General features: G+C 52.7%; 2 protein-coding genes and 5 gene segments (V, D, J or C); all 7 read right to left on the reverse strand.

Moving 5' to 3' along the window:
• LOC121475480 (immunoglobulin lambda-1 light chain-like) overlaps positions 1-19,516 on the reverse strand; it is a 118,622-nt gene that overhangs the window by 23,467 nt on the left and 75,639 nt on the right. The gene's annotated exons all lie outside the window — the stretch shown is intronic.
• Positions 1-19,516, reverse strand: part of LOC121475477 — a 399,528-nt gene that overhangs the window by 14,958 nt on the left and 365,054 nt on the right.
• The window catches only part of LOC121475479, a 173,668-nt gene that overhangs the window by 9,730 nt on the left and 144,422 nt on the right, over positions 1-19,516 (reverse strand).
• LOC121475481 (immunoglobulin lambda-1 light chain-like) overlaps positions 1-19,516 on the reverse strand; it is a 56,966-nt gene that overhangs the window by 1,653 nt on the left and 35,797 nt on the right. The window contains exon 3 of the mRNA XM_041728782.1: positions 229-263. Within this exon, the coding sequence (XP_041584716.1) occupies positions 229-263 (35 nt within the window). The remainder of the gene's footprint in view (positions 1-228; positions 264-19,516) is intronic.
• LOC121475715 lies at positions 2,375-4,342 on the reverse strand. The segment is given in 2 exon segments: positions 2,375-2,835; positions 4,237-4,342. Coding segments are annotated over 2 exon segments (426 nt in total).
• On the reverse strand, positions 12,854-17,019 carry LOC121475716. The segment is given in 4 exon segments: positions 12,854-13,312; positions 14,736-14,770; positions 16,764-16,843; positions 17,011-17,019. Coding segments are annotated over 4 exon segments (444 nt in total).
• On the reverse strand, positions 16,893-18,733 carry LOC121475483. The segment is given in 2 exon segments: positions 16,893-17,346; positions 18,697-18,733. Coding segments are annotated over 2 exon segments (357 nt in total).

The raw sequence follows: 19,516 nt of genomic DNA on the forward strand, positions 1-19,516 counted from the left end.
CTCGACCCCCCCAGGGAAGCCTGAGTGTAGATCAGGGGCTGCTTCCCCGAGGCACCAAATGGACCTCTGACAAGGTGGGAGCAGTGGAGGAATGAGGGGCAGAACAAGGGGACCAAACGAACAGACCCACAGACCTTCAGCCTCAGCCCGCATCAGGATTCAAAGGAGATAAACATTGCCAGAAATTGTAGTGTGGAGGCAAAAGAGGAGAGAAAGGGGGAGACTCACCGAGGACGGTCAGGTGGGTGCCTCCGCCGAACACAATACACTGTGACACAGCCTCGAGCACAAACCTTCTGTCAGCCCCTCCACCCCTGACCCAGGCCACCTGCAGCTGCTCGGGAGGCCCAAAGGGCAGCCTCCTTGTCACGGGTGCTGGTTGGTTTGAATGGGGGTGGGGTGATGAGGGGGTAGCCCCTGGGTCCCGGAATTTCATTTCCATGGAGGGTTCATGTTCCTTCCATCCTGAGTCCCAGGGAGAGGGTGCAGGGGATGTCTGGGGATGGCATCAATTTCCTAGCAAAATACATCTTTAGGTTCGTGCTGTGTGTCTCCTTGTGTGTGTCAAGATGTCATTGTGGAAGGGGTGATCAGGCTTGTTTCACTCGGAGATGTTGGAATGGGGGCCCCTTTGTAGACTTTCGACTTGTGGGGTATGTTCTGGATGCCCCCATATCCAAGCACAGAAGGATGTGTGGTGTTTTGTCGAGAATGGAAAGCGTTTGGAAAGAGAATCATGTTTCCCTCAGCCCTTTCATTTCACTCTATGGTCCCGAGCTCCAGAATCCCTGTCTTGCCTTTTAGTCTGGAAAGTACAGTGGATGGTGAATGTTTATTTGTCATCCTGAGCCTGGCAAATGAGGTTCATGCTGTAGAGGAGTGTGGGCTGAATGTCAGCTGGACGGTACTGAGTGGTTCTACACCTGACCTTAGCCACAAGGCTGAAAAGCGATCCTGAATGGTTCATGTCCGTGGAGGGGAGTCATTGCTTCCAGAACATTCACGCAGAGCTCAATTGTGGCATCTGATGGCCCCGTGCACTGACTGAGATTAACACATGTCCCCAACCTGGAAGGGCCAGTAGCAATGGGTCACGGTACCACATTGGACACATAGTCAAGTCCTGCACTGGGTCTTCACATTGTGACCACATGGACGCTCAGGTTCTAATCCAGATCCTGGTTGTGGGACATCACCTGCAGAGCTCACACACATGGGACAGACAGCCTTGGCATCCTTTTTTCTTGAGGCAGTGCCATGCCCTGTCAGCACTCCTGCGGTCCTCCCTGATCTACCTGTTTTTAGTGGTCAGTTTCACAGTCAGGAGTTCATCATGTCTCCGGTCTCACTCCATCATGGATCAGAATCTCCCTGGCCACCTCTTTGAGACTGGCTGGCTCTACAGGGACTGCTGTGACTGGGTATTTGCTCATGTGCCACCATGGGATTCTGAGAGTCCCATCCTCCAGCTTTTCCCAATCATTTCTGAGAGTCGCCCACCATTGGGGTGGTTGGAATTCTAACAGTGATTTGTAGTCACCATGTGTGCCCATGTAGGCTTGCAGTCATCTGTAACTGTGTGTGAGTTGGTGTTATAGCTCAGACCCCATGCTAGGCTACTAAGTGGATGAACAGTGGAGAGACATGTCAGCAGCCCTATCCCAGATACTGACCCCTGATTTTTAATGTAGGTGCTCCAGTTATGTCACCGTAGCACAAGGTGTGGGCTCATGGGTTTGCTTGGCCTTTGAGGTGGCCAAGGTGCCTAGTTGTTATCTTTCTCCCAGAGAACACGAATATTAGTGGGAAGAAAGAGACACTGGGATGAGGTTTCACCATTGGTAGTGGGATTGTGAGAGACCCGTGTCAAGGCAGAGGTCCTGTAGTCAGTGTGACAGGGACATTCTGTGTGAGGGGCACAGTGTCCGTTGTGTGTAGGTTAAGGAGGTAGGTTGACCGGGGTAGGAAACTATGGAAACCATGTCACTGAATGGCAGTCTTAAGGAACAGAGGGTGGAATTTTTTAATGGGGGCTGTTTTCAGCCTTGAGAACTTAGGTCCAGAGAGAAGGTCATCAATTAACCAAGAAACCATGAGTCCCTAAGGTCAGTGAGGGCAAGTATGCCTGGCAGGGCATGTGGTCCACAGGAATACAAATCACAGAGATTTTGGGGACGATGATCTATGATCCAGTTCTCCTCATGGTATTTCCTATTCTGGAGTATTCCCTGCCAGGGCTGTCGAGAGTAAACCTAGCATCCCATGAGGACCCCTCCTTTAGAGTCCTTCCCTCAAAGTCCAGGACTGACTTTCCTCCCGAAAAATGGTTGAGCTGAGGACACAAAGTGATAAACCCAAGGAAAAGAGAGCATTATTTCTGATTGAACATAGAGTACTTTATTGAATGCTGCCTGGGTTTAAGGGGAAAGGCTGGGATGAGCCAGATGGGAGGCAAGATCCTCCTGGAGGTCCTGAGGCTCTGGGCCCCCTTAGGTGGGTGGGGGGCATCGGGAGCCTAAGAGCACTCTGCGGGGGCCACCTTCTTCTCCACAGTGCTCCCTTCATGCGTGACCAGGCAGCTGAAGCTGCTGTGAGATTTCCACTTGTCAGCCGTCAGGCTCAGGTAGCTGCTGGCCGCGTACTTGCTGTTGCTCTGCTTGGAGGGCTTGGTGGTCTCCACGCCCTGGGTGATGGGGCTGCCGTCTGCCTTCCAGGCCACCGTCACACCGCTGGGGTAGAAGTCGCTGATGAGGCACACCAGGGTGGCCTTGTTGGCGCCGAGCTCCTCAGAGGAGGGCGGGAAGAGAGTGACCGAGGGGGAGGCCTTGGGCTGACCTGTGGGGACGGAAGGCCAGTGGGTCAAATGAAGATGGTTGTTGTGTCAGCACCTACCTGATTCCTGATGTGGGGGTACAGCTGTGTCATGTCCATGTTTTTGGCCTCAGGCGGCCCTTGCTCCTTGCGGTCACTTCACCTATGGCATTAGGATAACTCACCTTCCATTGGGGAGCATCCGAATATACAATTTTGGAAGATCTGGGCCTCCCTGTCATGTCCTCCCTCTCCATCGTCACATGACCTCATCAGTCACCTTTGTACCCCAAGGGTTCCCTTGTTAGTGGGTTTATCAGCAAGACACTTGGTCTTTCCCTGTGGAATCTGTCTGTCCTGTGCATGTCTTGCTAAGTCTAAATCTGGGGTCTGTTCATGTAGACCTCATCTGTCTGTTGTGGTCCTAGTCTCTCAACCCTTTCTGGGTGTGCTTTTCTTGCCCACGTTACCCCTGAATCCCTCAATGTACCCCTGGCCACTTCCTCACAGAGACCCTCTGAGGCTGCCTGAGGTGGAGAGAGAGTCTGCCCCGGGATGCGTTCCAGTACAGTCGGTGGAGGGTTAGTGGAAGAGGTGTATCTGGAGCAGGGTCTTTTCTTATGGGTCCCCTTGCCCAGGACCCTATACTGGGAATCAGCCTGTACAAGCACTGCAGTTTGCCTGGCAGAGGTTGGATCAATTCCTGTCTCTGTGGGTCACCCATCACCAGATGCCCCAGCATCTGCTCAGATGTCTGTCCTCCAGCATTTATGGGGTTGAGAAATTCTTGGGGCTTGAGTGGCTTGAGCCCCATCATGTCTGAGGATATCCTGCCTGTCTTGGAAGAGAAAGAGGGACCCTGTTCTCTGAAGCCACCTTGTCATAAGATATCCTTTTTCAGTCCTTGTGTTCATTGCTGAGTCCTCCTCACATCTTGCACAGCCTAGTGTCCCTAGTAGTCTCTCACTAGACCTCACCTAGAACCCGGAGAGCACAGGACCGAAGTGTGACACACGCTTGGGAAGTTGAGCTTTGCCAGCACCTTTTCCATGTCCCATGGCCTTGCTGCCTCAGCTCAAGTCCCCCAGTCCCGTGCTTCTTCAGTCCCTCATTCCCCATATATGGGATCCAGTAGACCTGAGTGGGCTCCCTACTACAGAGTCCGGGGAGACTCCCCTAGAGACCACTCAGGATCAGAGTGAGGGAGAACAGAAGGAGTCTCTGGGACCTTCCTGTCCTGTTCTGCCCTGACCAGGAGAGTCTGAGAAGAGAGAACAGGGTGAAGGGGGTTTGAGAGTGACCCAACAGAGAAGGTGCTGGGCCCCAGAGAGGTTCAGATCCCAGCCACACTCAGGATAGAAAGGAGAGGAAAATGTCCCAAAATATCACTCTGGTCCCCAAAGAGAGAGAAAGGGGGAGACTCACCGAGGACGGTCAGTTGGGTTCCTGAGCCAAACACGTAACACAGTGATACAGCCTTGAACACAAACCCTCTATCACCCCTGCAGCCCCTCCCCTGCCCCAGGCCCATGTGCAGCTGGCTGCTTTGGAGGCTCAAAATCCAGCCTCCTCTTCTTGGGGGCAGTTCTGGCCCATGGGTGCTTGGGTGCAGCCCCCTCCCCACCTGTCCTTTCATTTCCTTCAATGTTTGAGTGACATATCCTATCCCAGGTAGCTTCCTGGTTGGAGCTCTGTCGATGACTCAGCTTGCCATAGACACCTGGAGAAAATGAGAGTCTTGTTTCCAACACACACACCCCCTGCAGAGCTGAGGCCCACGGAGGGTTCTGGAATCTCGGATCGGTCCTAGACACACATTCAACATGGCCATTGTACAATAGCAGGCATGTGTTTTACTAGTGTGTATGTATCTGAGCTTATCATGTGATTGTGGGTGTCCCACAGACAAAAGTGTGTCTGTGGGATACAGCTCCTTGAATGCCTCTTGAGATGGCTCCTAGCACAGCAGTCTTCCTGTCTCTCAATGTTCATTCTCAACTTTCTGGGAAATGAGTGAGTTCACACATTGGTCCATGGTCCGATCTCGAATGGGTCTTGGATTCCTGGATGCATGTAAAACACTTGGGCATTTTAGCTTTAGTGCTATCGATGGGGTCAGTTTTGCATTTAACTCTGAGGGGTCCTGTCTCCCAGGGGCATGAATACAGCTGAATCCTCCATGACACATGTGGGAGGAGAGGCCCCCAGTGGGAGTTTCAGTGTTAGTGACCAGCTTCCAGGGATTGAGTGTCCAGTAGTGAGTTTGCCAGGTGAAGGCCAACAGGGCAATGTTCCTGGGGAGGCAGGGGATTGGAAACCCCATGGAAGGAAGGATCTCTAGGTGGGATGATAGGAATTTCCATATGGGATAGGAAACCGGAGAAGTCCTGGTCTTGGGTGGGGGCATCCAGGGAAGTGGGAATGGAACGACCTAGAAGGTGGGCTAGTCTTTATTGATGAGGTACCTGGATTTGTGGGATTAGATACTAACCAGGAAGCATGGGACCTGAGGGGCAGTGAGTCCAATAAGGATAGGAGGGGATATAGCCTACAAAAGACCTGCAAGTATAGGGAAGGTAAGGTCTGGATGTTTGGACCTTGGATCAGGCTGTTTCTCTTCCCAGTATGGATTTTTATCTCTGCTAATATGGGTCAGAGGGATCTACCCCACAAAGACACATGGGCTTATCAGCAGGCTCCTCTCCATGGACATTATAAATTGTTCACCTCGAAATGGTGGAGTTCAGGACACTGATTATTAAACCCAATGAACAGAGAGCACGATTTCTGATTGAAGAAAGGACACTTTATTGAGTGTTGCCTGGGTGCGGGGAGAAGGGCGGGATGACCCAGATGGGAGGCAAGATCCTCCTGGAGGTCCTGAGGCTCCGAGCCACCTTAGGTGGGCGGGGGCATCGGGAGCCTAAGAGCACTCTGCGGGGGCCACCTTCTTCTCCACGGTGCTCCCCTCGTGCGTGACCAGGCAGCTGAAGCTGCTGTGAGATTTCCACTTGTCAGGCGTCAGGCTCAGGTAGCTGCTGGCCGCGTACTTGTTGTTGCTCTGCTTGGAGGGCTTGGTGGTCTCCACGCCCTGGGTGATGGGGCTGCCGTCTGCCTTCCAGGCCACGGTCACGCCGCTGGGGTAGAAGTCGCTGATGAGGCACACCAGGGTGGCCTTGTTGGCGCCGAGCTCCTCAGAGGAGGGCGGGAAGAGAGTGACCGAGGGGGACGCCTTGGGCTGACCTGGGGGATGGAAGGACAGCGGGTCAAGGCTGATGGTTGTAGTGTCAGCACCTACCTGAGTCCTGCTGTGGGGCTTCAGCTGTGTCATGTCCATGACCCAGGCCTCCCGTGGACCTTGTTCTCCGAGGTAAGGCTAGTCATAGTTAGTTAGTTCCCTCACCTGAGGTGAGAATGTGAGTACCAGATTCTCTAGTTTCGGGTCCCTTCCATGTCCTTAGGCTGTCTGCATGTCACGTATCCTTCGTGTCCACCCAGTGTGTTCCTGGTACTGGTGGGGGTACAGCGCCCTGAGATCCTGTTTCCCTTCTGAACCTGAGTGTCCTTGGCCATTGGTCTCCATGTGACTACATCCGTGTCACTTACCTGTGATTTCCTAGAGCCTGCCTCTCTCAGTGACAGGGCTCTGTTCTTACCATGTGAACAATAGGTTTCTGGTCCTCAGACTGTCTCACATCTTCACAGCAGTCTTCCCCGCCACCCTACCTATCCCTGCACTAGAGCCCTTGAGGTTGTAAGGCACAATGAGGTCCTGGGCCTCGGTCCAGGAGGTACAGGAGACGGAATGGATTTGTATGAATGAATTTTCATCATGCAGCTGGGATTGTGTTTGATCTGAGGTTGTCCTCTGACCCATGAAGTTATCCTGGTGCATCTGTCTGTCCTTGGATTTCTGAGTGCTGTGTAGGCAATGTCCCTGTTCTGCGTTCCTATCATCCCCCCTGGCCCAAATTTCTGCTCATTGGCTTTTAAGCCTCGGAGAGCTGTGTAGGGATGGACCCCTGCTACCTGAGTGTCTCGAGGCCACCTTGGGTGCGTGACGGTCCATTCTTGGTGTGTGTTCTCTCCCCCTAGGCTGTGGATGGTCCTACCGCACTGAGCTCCCATATCTGAAGTCCCCACCTTATTCTTGACCCTGAGCTGCTACTTCTCCTTCCTTGTCTCTAAGTCCCCATGCCTAGTGTCTCCTCCCTGAGCTTCACACAGCCTCTGGCTGGGATCCCCGCCGCACGCAGATAGAGAGCAAGTGCCTCGGCAGGCCCCAGAATCCTCCCATAATCCCATGGCCCTGCTTACAGCTTGAGTATCCCTCTTCCTATCCTTCACCATCATTTCCCTCAGATTCTTGAAGTCAAAGACCCAGAGTGGGGAGTCACAGATGCCCAAGTCCAGGGGAGAAGTTTCCCTCATGGGGAGAGAGCTCGATCCCCCAGGGAAGCCTGAGTGTAGATCAGGGGCTGCTTCCCCGAGGCACCAAATGGACCTCTGACAAGGTGGGAGCAGTGGAGGAATGAGGGGCAGAGCAAGGGGACCAAACGAACAGACCCACAGACCTTCAGCCTCAGCCCGCATCAGGATTGAAAGGAGACAAACATTGCCAGAAATTGTAGTGTGGAGGCGAAAGAAGGAGAGAAAGGGGGAGACTCACCGAGGACGGTAAGATGGGTGCCTCCGCCGAACACACTACACTGTGACACAGCCTCGAGCACAAACCTTCTGTCAGCCCCTCCACCCCTGACCCAGGCCACCTGCAGCTGCTCGGGAGGCCCAAAGGGCAGCCTCCTTGTCACGGGTGCTGGTCTGGCTGAATGGGGAGCGGGGTGATGAGCGGGGTAGCCACTGGGTCCAGGAATTTCATTTCCATGGAGGGTTCATGTTCCTTCCATCCCAGAGTCCCAGGGAGAGGGTGCAGGGGATGTCTGGGGATGGTATCAAATTCCTAGCAAAATTCATCTTTAGGGTCAAGCTGTGTGTATCCTGGTGTGTGTGTGGATGTCACTGTGGAAGGGGTGATCAGGCTCGTTTCACTCGGAGATGTTGGAACTGGGGGCCCCTTTGTGGACTTGGGACTGGTGGGGTGTGTTCTGGATGCCCCCATATCCAAGCACAGAAGGATGTGTGGTGTTTTGTCGAGAATGGAAAGCGTTTGGAAAGAGAATCATGTTTCCCTCAGCCCTTTCATTTCACTCTATGGTCCCGAGCTCCAGAATCCCTGTCTTGCCTTTTAGTCTGGAAAGTACAGTGGATGGTGAATGTTTATTTGTCATCCTGAGCCTGGCAAATGAGGTTCATGCTGTAGAGGAGTGTGGGCTGAATGTCAGCTGGACGGTACTGAGTGGTTCTACACCTGACCTTAGCCACAAGGCTGAAAAGCGATCCTGAATGGTTCATGTCCGTGGAGGGGAGTCATTGCTTCCAGAACATTCACGCAGAGCTCAATTGTGGCATCTGATGGCCCCGTGCACTGACTGAGATTAACACATGTCCCCAACCTGGAAGGGCCAGTAGCAATGGGTCACGGTACCACATTGGACACATAGTCAAGTCCTGCACTGGGTCTTCACATTGTGACCACATGGACGCTCAGGTTCTAATCCAGATCCTGGTTGTGGGACATCACCTGCAGAGCTCACACACATGGGACAGACAGCCTTGGCATCCTTTTTTCTTGAGGCAGTGCCATGCCCTGTCAGCACTCCTGCGGTCCTCCCTGATCTACCTGTTTTTAGTGGTCAGTTTCACAGTCAGGAGTTCATCATGTCTCCGGTCTCACTCCATCATGGATCAGAATCTCCCTGGCCACCTCTTTGAGACTGGCTGGCTCTACAGGGACTGCCTGTGACTGGGTATTTGCTCATGTGCCACCATGGGATTCTGAGAGTCCCATCCTCCAGCTTTTCCCAATCATTTCTGAGAGTCGCCCACCATTGGGGTGGTTGGAATTCTAACAGTGATTTGTAGTCACCATGTGTGCCCATGTAGGCTTGCAGTCATCTGTAACTGTGTGTGAGTTGGTGTTATAGCTCAGACCCCATGCTAGGCTACTAAGTGGATGAACAGTGGAGAGACATGTCAGCAGCCCTATCCCAGATACTGACCCCTGATTTTTAATGTAGGTGCTCCAGTTATGTCACCGTAGCACAAGGTGTGGGCTCATGGGTTTGCTTGGCCTTTGAGGCGGCCAAGGTGCCTAGTTGTTATCTTTCTCCCAGAGAACACGAATATTAGTGGGAAGAAAGAGACACTGGGATGAGGTTTCACCATTGGTAGTGGGATTGTGAGAGACCCGTGTCAAGGCAGAGGTCCTGTAGTCAGTGTGACAGGGACATTCTGTGTGAGGGGCACAGTGTCCGTTGTGTGTAGGTTAAGGAGGTAGGTTGACCGGGGTAGGAAACTATGGAAACCATGTCACTGAATGGCAGTCTTAAGGAACAGAGGGTGGAATTTTTTAATGGGGGCTGTTTTCAGCCTTGAGAACCTTAGGTCCAGAGAGAAGGTCATCAATTAACCAAGAAACCATGAGTCCCTAAGGTCAGTGAGGGCAAGTATGCCTGGCAGGGCATGTGGTCCACAGGAATACAAATCACAGAGATTTTGGGGACGATGATCTATGATCCAGTTCTCCTCATGGTATTTCCTATTCTGGAGTATTCCCTGCCAGGGCTGTCGAGAGTAAACCTAGCATCCCATGAGGACCCCTCCTTTAGAGTCCTTCCCTCAAAGTCCAGGACTGACTTTCCTCCCGAAAAATGGTTGAGCTGAGGACACAAAGTGATAAACCCAAGGAAAAGAGAGCATTATTTCTGATTGAACATAGAGTACTTTATTGAATGCTGCCTGGGTTTAAGGGGAAAGGCTGGGATGAGCCAGATGGGAGGCAAGATCCTCCTGGAGGTCCTGAGGCTCTGGGCCCCCTTAGGTGGGTGGGGGGCATCGGGAGCCTAAGAGCACTCTGCGGGGGCCACCTTCTTCTCCACAGTGCTCCCTTCATGCGTGACCAGGCAGCTGAAGCTGCTGTGAGATTTCCACTTGTCAGCCGTCAGGCTCAGGTAGCTGCTGGCCGCGTACTTGCTGTTGCTCTGCTTGGAGGGCTTGGTGGTCTCCACGCCCTGGGTGATGGGGCTGCCGTCTGCCTTCCAGGCCACCGTCACACCGCTGGGGTAGAAGTCGCTGATGAGGCACACCAGGGTGGCCTTGTTGGCGCCGAGCTCCTCAGAGGAGGGCGGGAAGAGAGTGACCGAGGGGGAGGCCTTGGGCTGACCTGTGGGGACGGAAGGCCAGTGGGTCAAATGAAGATGGTTGTTGTGTCAGCACCTACCTGATTCCTGATGTGGGGGTACAGCTGTGTCATGTCCATGTTTTTGGCCTCAGGCGGCCCTTGCTCCTTGCGGTCACTTCACCTATGGCATTAGGATAACTCACCTTCCATTGGGGAGCATCCGAATATACAATTTTGGAAGATCTGGGCCTCCCTGTCATGTCCTCCCTCTCCATCGTCACATGACCTCATCAGTCACCTTTGTACCCCAAGGGTTCCCTTGTTAGTGGGTTTATCAGCAAGACACTTGGTCTTTCCCTGTGGAATCTGTCTGTCCTGTGCATGTCTTGCTAAGTCTAAATCTGGGGTCTGTTCATGTAGACCTCATCTGTCTGTTGTGGTCCTAGTCTCTCAACCCTTTCTGGGTGTGCTTTTCTTGCCCACGTTACCCCTGAATCCCTCAATGTACCCCTGGCCACTTCCTCACAGAGACCCTCTGAGGCTGCCTGAGGTGGAGAGAGAGTCTGCCCCGGGATGCGTTCCAGTACAGTCGGTGGAGGGTTAGTGGAAGAGGTGTATCTGGAGCAGGGTCTTTTCTTATGGGTCCCCTTGCCCAGGACCCTATACTGGGAATCAGCCTGTACAAGCACTGCAGTTTGCCTGGCAGAGGTTGGATCAATTCCTGTCTCTGTGGGTCACCCATCACCAGATGCCCCAGCATCTGCTCAGATGTCTGTCCTCCAGCATTTATGGGGTTGAGAAATTCTTGGGGCTTGAGTGGCTTGAGCCCCATCATGTCTGAGGATATCCTGCCTGTCTTGGAAGAGAAAGAGGGACCCTGTTCTCTGAAGCCACCTTGTCATAAGATATCCTTTTTCAGTCCTTGTGTTCATTGCTGAGTCCTCCTCACATCTTGCACAGCCTAGTGTCCCTAGTAGTCTCTCACTAGACCTCACCTAGAACCCGGAGAGCACAGGACCGAAGTGTGACACACGCTTGGGAAGTTGAGCTTTGCCAGCACCTTTTCCATGTCCCATGGCCTTGCTGCCTCAGCTCAAGTCCCCCAGTCCCGTGCTTCTTCAGTCCCTCATTCCCCATATATGGGATCCAGTAGACCTGAGTGGGCTCCCTACTACAGAGTCCGGGGAGACTCCCCTAGAGACCACTCAGGATCAGAGTGAGGGAGAACAGAAGGAGTCTCTGGGACCTTCCTGTCCTGTTCTGCCCTGACCAGGAGAGTCTGAGAAGAGAGAACAGGGTGAAGGGGGTTTGAGAGTGACCCAACAGAGAAGGTGCTGGGCCCCAGAGAGGTTCAGATCCCAGCCACACTCAGGATAGAAAGGAGAGGAAAATGTCCCAAAATATCACTCTGGTCCCCAAAGAGAGAGAAAGGGGGAGACTCACCGAGGACGGTCAGTTGGGTTCCTGAGCCAAACACGTAACACAGTGATACAGCCTTGAACACAAACCCTCTATCACCCCTGCAGCCCCTCCCCTGCCCCAGGCCCATGTGCAGCTGGCTGCTTTGGAGGCTCAAAATCCAGCCTCCTCTTCTTGGGGGCAGTTCTGGCCCATGGGTGCTTGGGTGCAGCCCCCTCCCCACCTGTCCTTTCATTTCCTTCAATGTTTGAGTGACATATCCTATCCCAGGTAGCTTCCTGGTTGGAGCTCTGTCGATGACTCAGCTTGCCATAGACACCTGGAGAAAATGAGAGTCTTGTTTCCAACACACACACCCCCTGCAGAGCTGAGGCCCACGGAGGGTTCTGGAATCTCGGATCGGTCCTAGACACACATTCAACATGGCCATTGTACAATAGCAGGCATGTGTTTTACTAGTGTGTATGTATCTGAGCTTATCATGTGATTGTGGGTGTCCCACAGACAAAAGTGTGTCTGTGGGATACAGCTCCTTGAATGCCTCTTGAGATGGCTCCTAGCACAGCAGTCTTCCTGTCTCTCAATGTTCATTCTCAACTTTCTGGGAAATGAGTGAGTTCACACATTGGTCCATGGTCCGATCTCGAATGGGTCTTGGATTCCTGGATGCATGTAAAACACTTGGGCATTTTAGCTTTAGTGCTATCGATGGGGTCAGTTTTGCATTTAACTCTGAGGGGTCCTGTCTCCCAGGGGCATGAATACAGCTGAATCCTCCATGACACATGTGGGAGGAGAGGCCCCCAGTGGGAGTTTCAGTGTTAGTGACCAGCTTCCAGGGATTGAGTGTCCAGTAGTGAGTTTGCCAGGTGAAGGCCAACAGGGCAATGTTCCTGGGGAGGCAGGGGATTGGAAACCCCATGGAAGGAAGGATCTCTAGGTGGGATGATAGGAATTTCCATATGGGATAGGAAACCGGAGAAGTCCTGGTCTTGGGTGGGGGCATCCAGGGAAGTGGGAATGGAACGACCTAGAAGGTGGGCTAGTCTTTATTGATGAGGTACCTGGATTTGTGGGATTAGATACTAACCAGGAAGCATGGGACCTGAGGGGCAGTGAGTCCAATAAGGATAGGAGGGGATATAGCCTACAAAAGACCTGCAAGTATAGGGAAGGTAAGGTCTGGATGTTTGGACCTTGGATCAGGCTGTTTCTCTTCCCAGTATGGATTTTTATCTCTGCTAATATGGGTCAGAGGGATCTACCCCACAAAGACACATGGGCTTATCAGCAGGCTCCTCTCCATGGACATTATAAATTGTTCACCTCGAAATGGTGGAGTTCAGGACACTGATTATTAAACCCAATGAACAGAGAGCACGATTTCTGATTGAAGAAAGGACACTTTATTGAGTGTTGCCTGGGTGCGGGGAGAAGGGCGGGATGACCCAGATGGGAGGCAAGATCCTCCTGGAGGTCCTGAGGCTCCGAGCCACCTTAGGTGGGCGGGGGCATCGGGAGCCTAAGAGCACTCTGCGGGGGCCACCTTCTTCTCCACGGTGCTCCCCTCGTGCGTGACCAGGCAGCTGAAGCTGCTGTGAGATTTCCACTTGTCAGGCGTCAGGCTCAGGTAGCTGCTGGCCGCGTACTTGTTGTTGCTCTGCTTGGAGGGCTTGGTGGTCTCCACGCCCTGGGTGATGGGGCTGCCGTCTGCCTTCCAGGCCACGGTCACGCCGCTGGGGTAGAAGTCGCTGATGAGGCACACCAGGGTGGCCTTGTTGGCGCCGAGCTCCTCAGAGGAGGGCGGGAAGAGAGTGACCGAGGGGGACGCCTTGGGCTGACCTGGGGGATGGAAGGACAGCGGGTCAAGGCTGATGGTTGTAGTGTCAGCACCTACCTGAGTCCTGCTGTGGGGCTTCAGCTGTGTCATGTCCATGACCCAGGCCTCCCGTGGACCTTGTTCTCCGAGGTAAGGCTAGTCATAGTTAGTTAGTTCCCTCACCTGAGGTGAGAATGTGAGTACCAGATTCTCTAGTTTCGGGTCCCTTCCATGTCCTTAGGCTGTCTGCATGTCACGTATCCTTCGTGTCCACCCAGTGTGTTCCTGGTACTGGTGGGGGTACAGCGCCCTGAGATCCTGTTTCCCTTCTGAACCTGAGTGTCCTTGGCCATTGGTCTCCATGTGACTACATCCGTGTCACTTACCTGTGATTTCCTAGAGCCTGCCTCTCTCAGTGACAGGGCTCTGTTCTTACCATGTGAACAATAGGTTTCTGGTCCTCAGACTGTCTCACATCTTCACAGCAGTCTTCCCCGCCACCCTACCTATCCCTGCACTAGAGCCCTTGAGGTTGTAAGCACAATGAGGTCCTGGGCCTCGGTCCAGGAGGTACAGGAGACGGAATGGATTTGTATGAATGAATTTTCATCATGCAGCTGGGATTGTGTTTGATCTGAGGTTGTCCTCTGACCCATGAAGTTATCCTGGTGCATCTGTCTGTCCTTGGATTTCTGAGTGCTGTGTAGGCAATGTCCCTGTTCTGCGTTCCTATCATCCCCCCTGGCCCAAATTTCTGCTCATTGGCTTTTAAGCCTCGGAGAGCTGTGTAGGGATGGACCCCTGCTACCTGAGTGTCTCGAGGCCACCTTGGGTGCGTGACGGTCCATTCTTGGTGTGTGTTCTCTCCCCCTAGGCTGTGGATGGTCCTACCGCACTGAGCTCCCATATCTGAAGTCCCCACCTTATTCTTGACCCTGAGCTGCACTTCGCCTTCCTTGTCTCGAAGTCCCCATGCCTAGTGTCTCCTCCCTGAGCTTCACACAGCCTCTGGCTGGGATCCCCGCCGCACGCAGATAGAGAGCAAGTGCCTCGGCAGGCCCCAGAATCCTCCCATAATCCCATGGCCCTGCTTACAGCTTGAGTATCCCTCTTCCTATCCTTCACCATCATTTCCCTCAGATTCTTGAAGTCAAAGACCCAGAGTGGGGAGTCACAGATGCCCAAGTCCAGGGGAGAAGTTTCCCTCATGGGGAGAGAGCTCGATCCCCCAGGGAAGCCTGAGTGTAGATCAGGGGCTGCTTCCCCGAGGCACCAAATGGACCTCTGACAAGGTGGGAGCAGTGGAGGAATGAGGGGCAGAGCAAGGGGACCAAACGAACAGACCCACAGATCTTCAGCCTCAGCCCGCATCAGGATTGAAAGGAGACAAACATTGCCAGAAATTGTAGTGTGGAGGCGAAAGAAGAGAGAAAGGGGGAGACTCACCGAGGACGGTAAGATGGGTGCCTCCGCCGAACACACTACACTGTGACACAGCCTCGAGCACAAACCTTCTGTCAGCCCCTCCACCCCTGACCCAGGCCACCTGCAGCTGCTCGGGAGGCCCAAAGGGCAGCCTCCTTGTCACGGGTGCTGGTCAGGCTGAAGGGGAGCGGGGTGATGAGCGGGTAGCCACTGGGGACCAGGAATTTCATTTCCATGGTGGGTTCATGTTCCTTCCATCCCAAGTCCCAGGGAGAGGGTGCAGGGGATGTCTGGGTATGGTATCAGAATTCCTAGCAAAATTCATCTTTAGGGTCAAGCTGTGTGTATCCTGGTGTGTGTGTGGATGTCACTGTGGAAGGGGTGATCAGGCTCGTTTCACCCGGAGATGTTGGAACGGTGGCCCCTTTGTGGACTTGGGACTGGTGGGGTGTGTTCTGGATGCCCCCATATCCAAGCACAGAAGGATGTGTGGTGTTTTGTCGAGAATGGAAAGCGTTTGGAAAGAGAATCATGTTTCCCTCAGCCCTTTCATTTCACTCTATGGTCCCGAGCTCCAGAATCCCTGTCTTGCCTAGTTGTCTGGAAAGAATAGTGGATGGTGAGTTTTTATTTCTCAACTGAGCCTGGCGAATGAGGTGTCCCACTGTAGGAGTGTGTGGGCTGAATGTCAGCTGGACGGTACTGAGCGGTTCTACACCTGATCTTAGCCAAGGGCCCGAGAAGCAATCCTGAGAGGTTTATGTGGGCGGAGGGGAGAGTCATTGCCTCCAGAACATTCACGCAGAGCTCAAATATCACATCTGATGGCCCCTTGAACTGAGTGAGATTCACACTTGTCCCCGAAAGTGGAAGGATCACTAGTATTGTGTGGCCGCACCATATTGGACACATAGTCAGCTCCTGCACTGGGTCTTCACATTGTGAACTCGTAGAAGCTCAGGTCTTCACCCGCATCCTGGATTAGGGACATCATCTGCAGGGCTTACACACATGGGACAGACAGCCTTGGCATCCTTTTTTCTTGAGGCAGTGCCATGCCCTGTCAGCACTCCTGCGGTCCTCCCTGATCTACCTGTTTTTAGTGGTCAGTTTCACAGTCAGGAGTTCATCATGTCTCCGGTCTCACTCCATGGTGGATCAGAATCTCCCTGGCCACCTCTTTGAGACTGGCTGGCTCTATGGGGACTGCCGTGACTAGGTATTTGCTCATGTGCCACCATGGGATTCTGAGAGTCCTATCCTCCAGCTTTTCCCAATCATTTCTGAGAGTCGCCCACCACTGGGGTGGTTGGAATTCTAACAGTGATTTGTAGTCACCATGTGTGCCCATGTAGGCTTGCAGTCATCTGTAACTGTGTGTGAGTTGGTGTTATAGCTCAGACCCCATGCTAGGCTACTAAGTGGATGAACAGTGGAGAGACATGTCAGCAGCCCTATCCCAGATACTGACCCCTGATTTTTAATGTAGGTGCTCCAGTTATGTCACCGTAGCACAAGGTGTGGGCTCATGGCTTGCTTGGCCTTTGAGGCGGCCAAGGCGCCTAGTTCTTGTCTTTCTCCCAGAGAACACGAATATTAGTGGGAAGAAAGAGACACTGGGATGAGGTTTCACCATTGGTAGTGGGATTGTGAGAGACCCGTGTCAAGGCAGAGGTCCTGTAGTCAGTGTGACAGGGACATTCTGTGTGAGGGGCACAGTGTCCGTTGTGTGTAGGTTAAGGAGGTAGGTTGACCGGGGTAGAAAACTATGGAAACCATGTCACTGAATGGCAGTCTTAAGGAACAGAGGGTGGAATTTTTTAATGGGGGCTATTTTCAGCCTTGAGAACCCAGGTCCAGATAGAAGGTCATCAATTAACCAAGAAACCATGAGTCCCTAAGGTCAGTGAGGGAAAGTATGCCTGGCAGGGCATGTGGTCCACAGGAATACAAGGCACAGAGATTTTGGGGACGATGATCTATGATCCAGTTCTCCTCATGGTATTTCCTATTCTGGAGTATTCCCTGCCAGGGCTGTCGAGAGTAAACCTAGCATCCCACGAGGACCCCTCCTCTAGAGTCCTTCCCTCAAAGTCCAGGACTGACGTTCCTCCCGAAAAATGGTTGAGCTGAGGACACAAAGTGATAAACCCAAGGAAAAGAGAGCATTATTTCTGATTGAACATAGAGTACTTTATTGAATGCTGCCTGGGCTTAAGGGGAAAGGCTGGGATGAGCCAGATGGGAGGCAAGATCCTCCTGGAGGTCCTGAGGCTCTGGGCCCCCTTAGGTGGGCGGGAAGCATCGGGAACCTAAGAGTACTCTGTGGGGGCCACCTTCTTCTCCACGGTGCTCCCCTCGTGCGTGACCAGGCAGCTGAAGCTGCTGTGAGATTTCCACTTGTCAGGCATCAGGCTCAGGTAGCTGCTGGCCGCGTATTTGTTGTTGCTCTGCTTGGAGGGCTTGGTGGTCTCCACGCCCTGGGTGACGGGGCTGCCGTCTGCCTTCCAGGCCACTGTCACGCCGCTGGGGTAGAAGTCGCTGATGAGGCACACCAGGGTGGCCTTGTTGGCGCCGAGCTCCTCAGAGGAGGGCGGGAAGAGTGTGACCGAGGGGGAGGCCTTGTGCTGACCTGTGGGGAGGGGGAGGGGAAGCAGTCAGAGTCTTAGCATCCACATGGGGTCCCTTGACCTCAGTCTTTGTGTGGGGTGCATGTTTGTGCTCAGGTTCCTGAGCATTCAGTTGGGGCCCCAGTCCCCATCCTGTGTACGCAGGTGTATTCAGGGAGGGTGGGTGAATCAGTTCCTCAAACAACTCCCCACTTGTGCTTAGGACATTTGAGTTGGACATATTTGAGTTGGACACCTGCCACCATCCATGGTGAGACTCTCCTGGAACCTTTCCTCCCACACAGATCTCCAAGTCTCACTCCTGTTTCTGTTTCTTCTGACATTATGACTGTGTCTGCCTGGGGCTCCATGTCTGTCTGTTTTTCCCCCAGGTAATGATGTGAGCTCTCTGACCTCTTGCTGAATAATCCTGAGGACATTTCTGGACTGACACTGCTGTGCTCAGAGAGTTAAGATCTTTGCCCCAAGGGGTCTGTTTTCACCTGGATCTGTCTCTTCTGGGCTGTCTGTGATAGAGTGGAGCTTTGCTGATCATACAGAGTCTGTCTGCCGGTCCTAATGTCTCTATTATTCCAAAGTCTTTTGGTAGCCTGTCCCTCTGTATCCTCCAAATTGGTCGCATCACTAGAGTCTTCATGTCATAGATTCTGCCTTTGTTTGTGGCAAGAAGTATATTTCATAGAGACTCAGGAGTCACCCTTGTTTTCACATCCTGTCATTTCATGATACTGTCTCCAGTATTTTCTCTTCCCTGCAGCGTTCTCCCTCTTGCACGTTTCCCTGAGTCCCCAGGCCAGTTCAGGGCACCGCATTGAGCCCCAGGAGGCCCAGAGAAGGCTCTCCATACCTGTAACATCCTTGGCCCTGGATTCTGAGTCCCAGAGCTCTGGGGCCATGTACTAAAGCTCTGACCTGTCAGTCCTCACCCTTGGACCTAAGGGTGCTGGGTCTCTCTAAGGGTGCTACATGGTCATCCTCTCAATACTCCCTGTTCCCTTTTCTCTTTTAAATGGGGGCCCCTTAGTGACTCCCAGACACAAGGGTAGTTCATCAGAATGCCAGACAGGAGAATAGAGCACATCTAGGACCCAGCATGACCCTGGCAGACAGAGAGATGAGTTTTTAGGTCTACACAACCATTCCCTGCCCCTCAGTTTGGAAATGAGGAGCTGCTCATGACCAAAGAAGGAAGCAGGGAAATCTGTATAGGGAGGAAGGAGGTCAGGGTCCCAGAGGCTGGTATCCCACGTCAAAGCATGAACACAGCTGAGACAAGACAGGAAAAGAAGAAAAAGGAGAAAATTGCCCAAACCTCTGGGAGAACAAGAAAGTGGGGAGAAGATGAGACTCACCGAGGATGGTCAGCTGGGTCCCTCTGCCGAATACCATACACTATGTTACAGTCTCATACAAAAACCCTCCCTGGGAGGCCCTGCCTCACCCTCTAGTCCCCCACCTGCAACGGTGATGGAGGAAGTGGGGGCACTGCTCCATCCTGGTGTCAGTAAAGCTTGAGGGGGGCACATGTCCTGTACCCCTAGCAGATGACAGGATCAATAACTCCACGTGTTCAGCAACAGGGTTCTTGCAAGGAATTCTTCCAAAAGAGGTTGGAGCCTGATCTGCTGTTGGTGCTACTATCTCCTGGGAATTGGAATGAGTTGATGGAGGACCCTTGTGTCACTGGGAGTTAGCAACTTATGGAATGGGAGAAGATATCTGCAGATGATATATCAGATAAAGGGCCAGTATCCAAAATCTATAAAGAACTTATCAAACTCAATATCCAAAAAACAAATAGTCCAGTCAAGAAACAGTCAGAAAACATGAACAGACATTTCTCCAAAAAAGATATACAAATGGCCAACAGACACATGAAGAAATGCTCAACATCACTCGGTATCAGGGAAATACAAATGAAAACTACAATGACATTCCATCCTCCACAGGTCAAAATGGCTAAAATTAACAACTTATGAAACAACAGATGTTGGCGAGGATTCAGAGAAAGGGAAACATTCTTGCATTGTTGGTGGGAATGTAAGCTGGTACAGCCACTCTGGAAAACAATATAGAGGTTCCTCAAAAAGTTAAAAATAGTACCACCCTAAGAACCAGCAATTACACTACTAAGTATTTATCCAAAGGATATGAAAATAGAGATTCGAAGGG

This window comes from Vulpes lagopus, chromosome 14, assembly GCF_018345385.1.
Source record: "Vulpes lagopus strain Blue_001 chromosome 14, ASM1834538v1, whole genome shotgun sequence".
Taxonomy (NCBI): Eukaryota; Metazoa; Chordata; class Mammalia; order Carnivora; family Canidae; genus Vulpes; species Vulpes lagopus.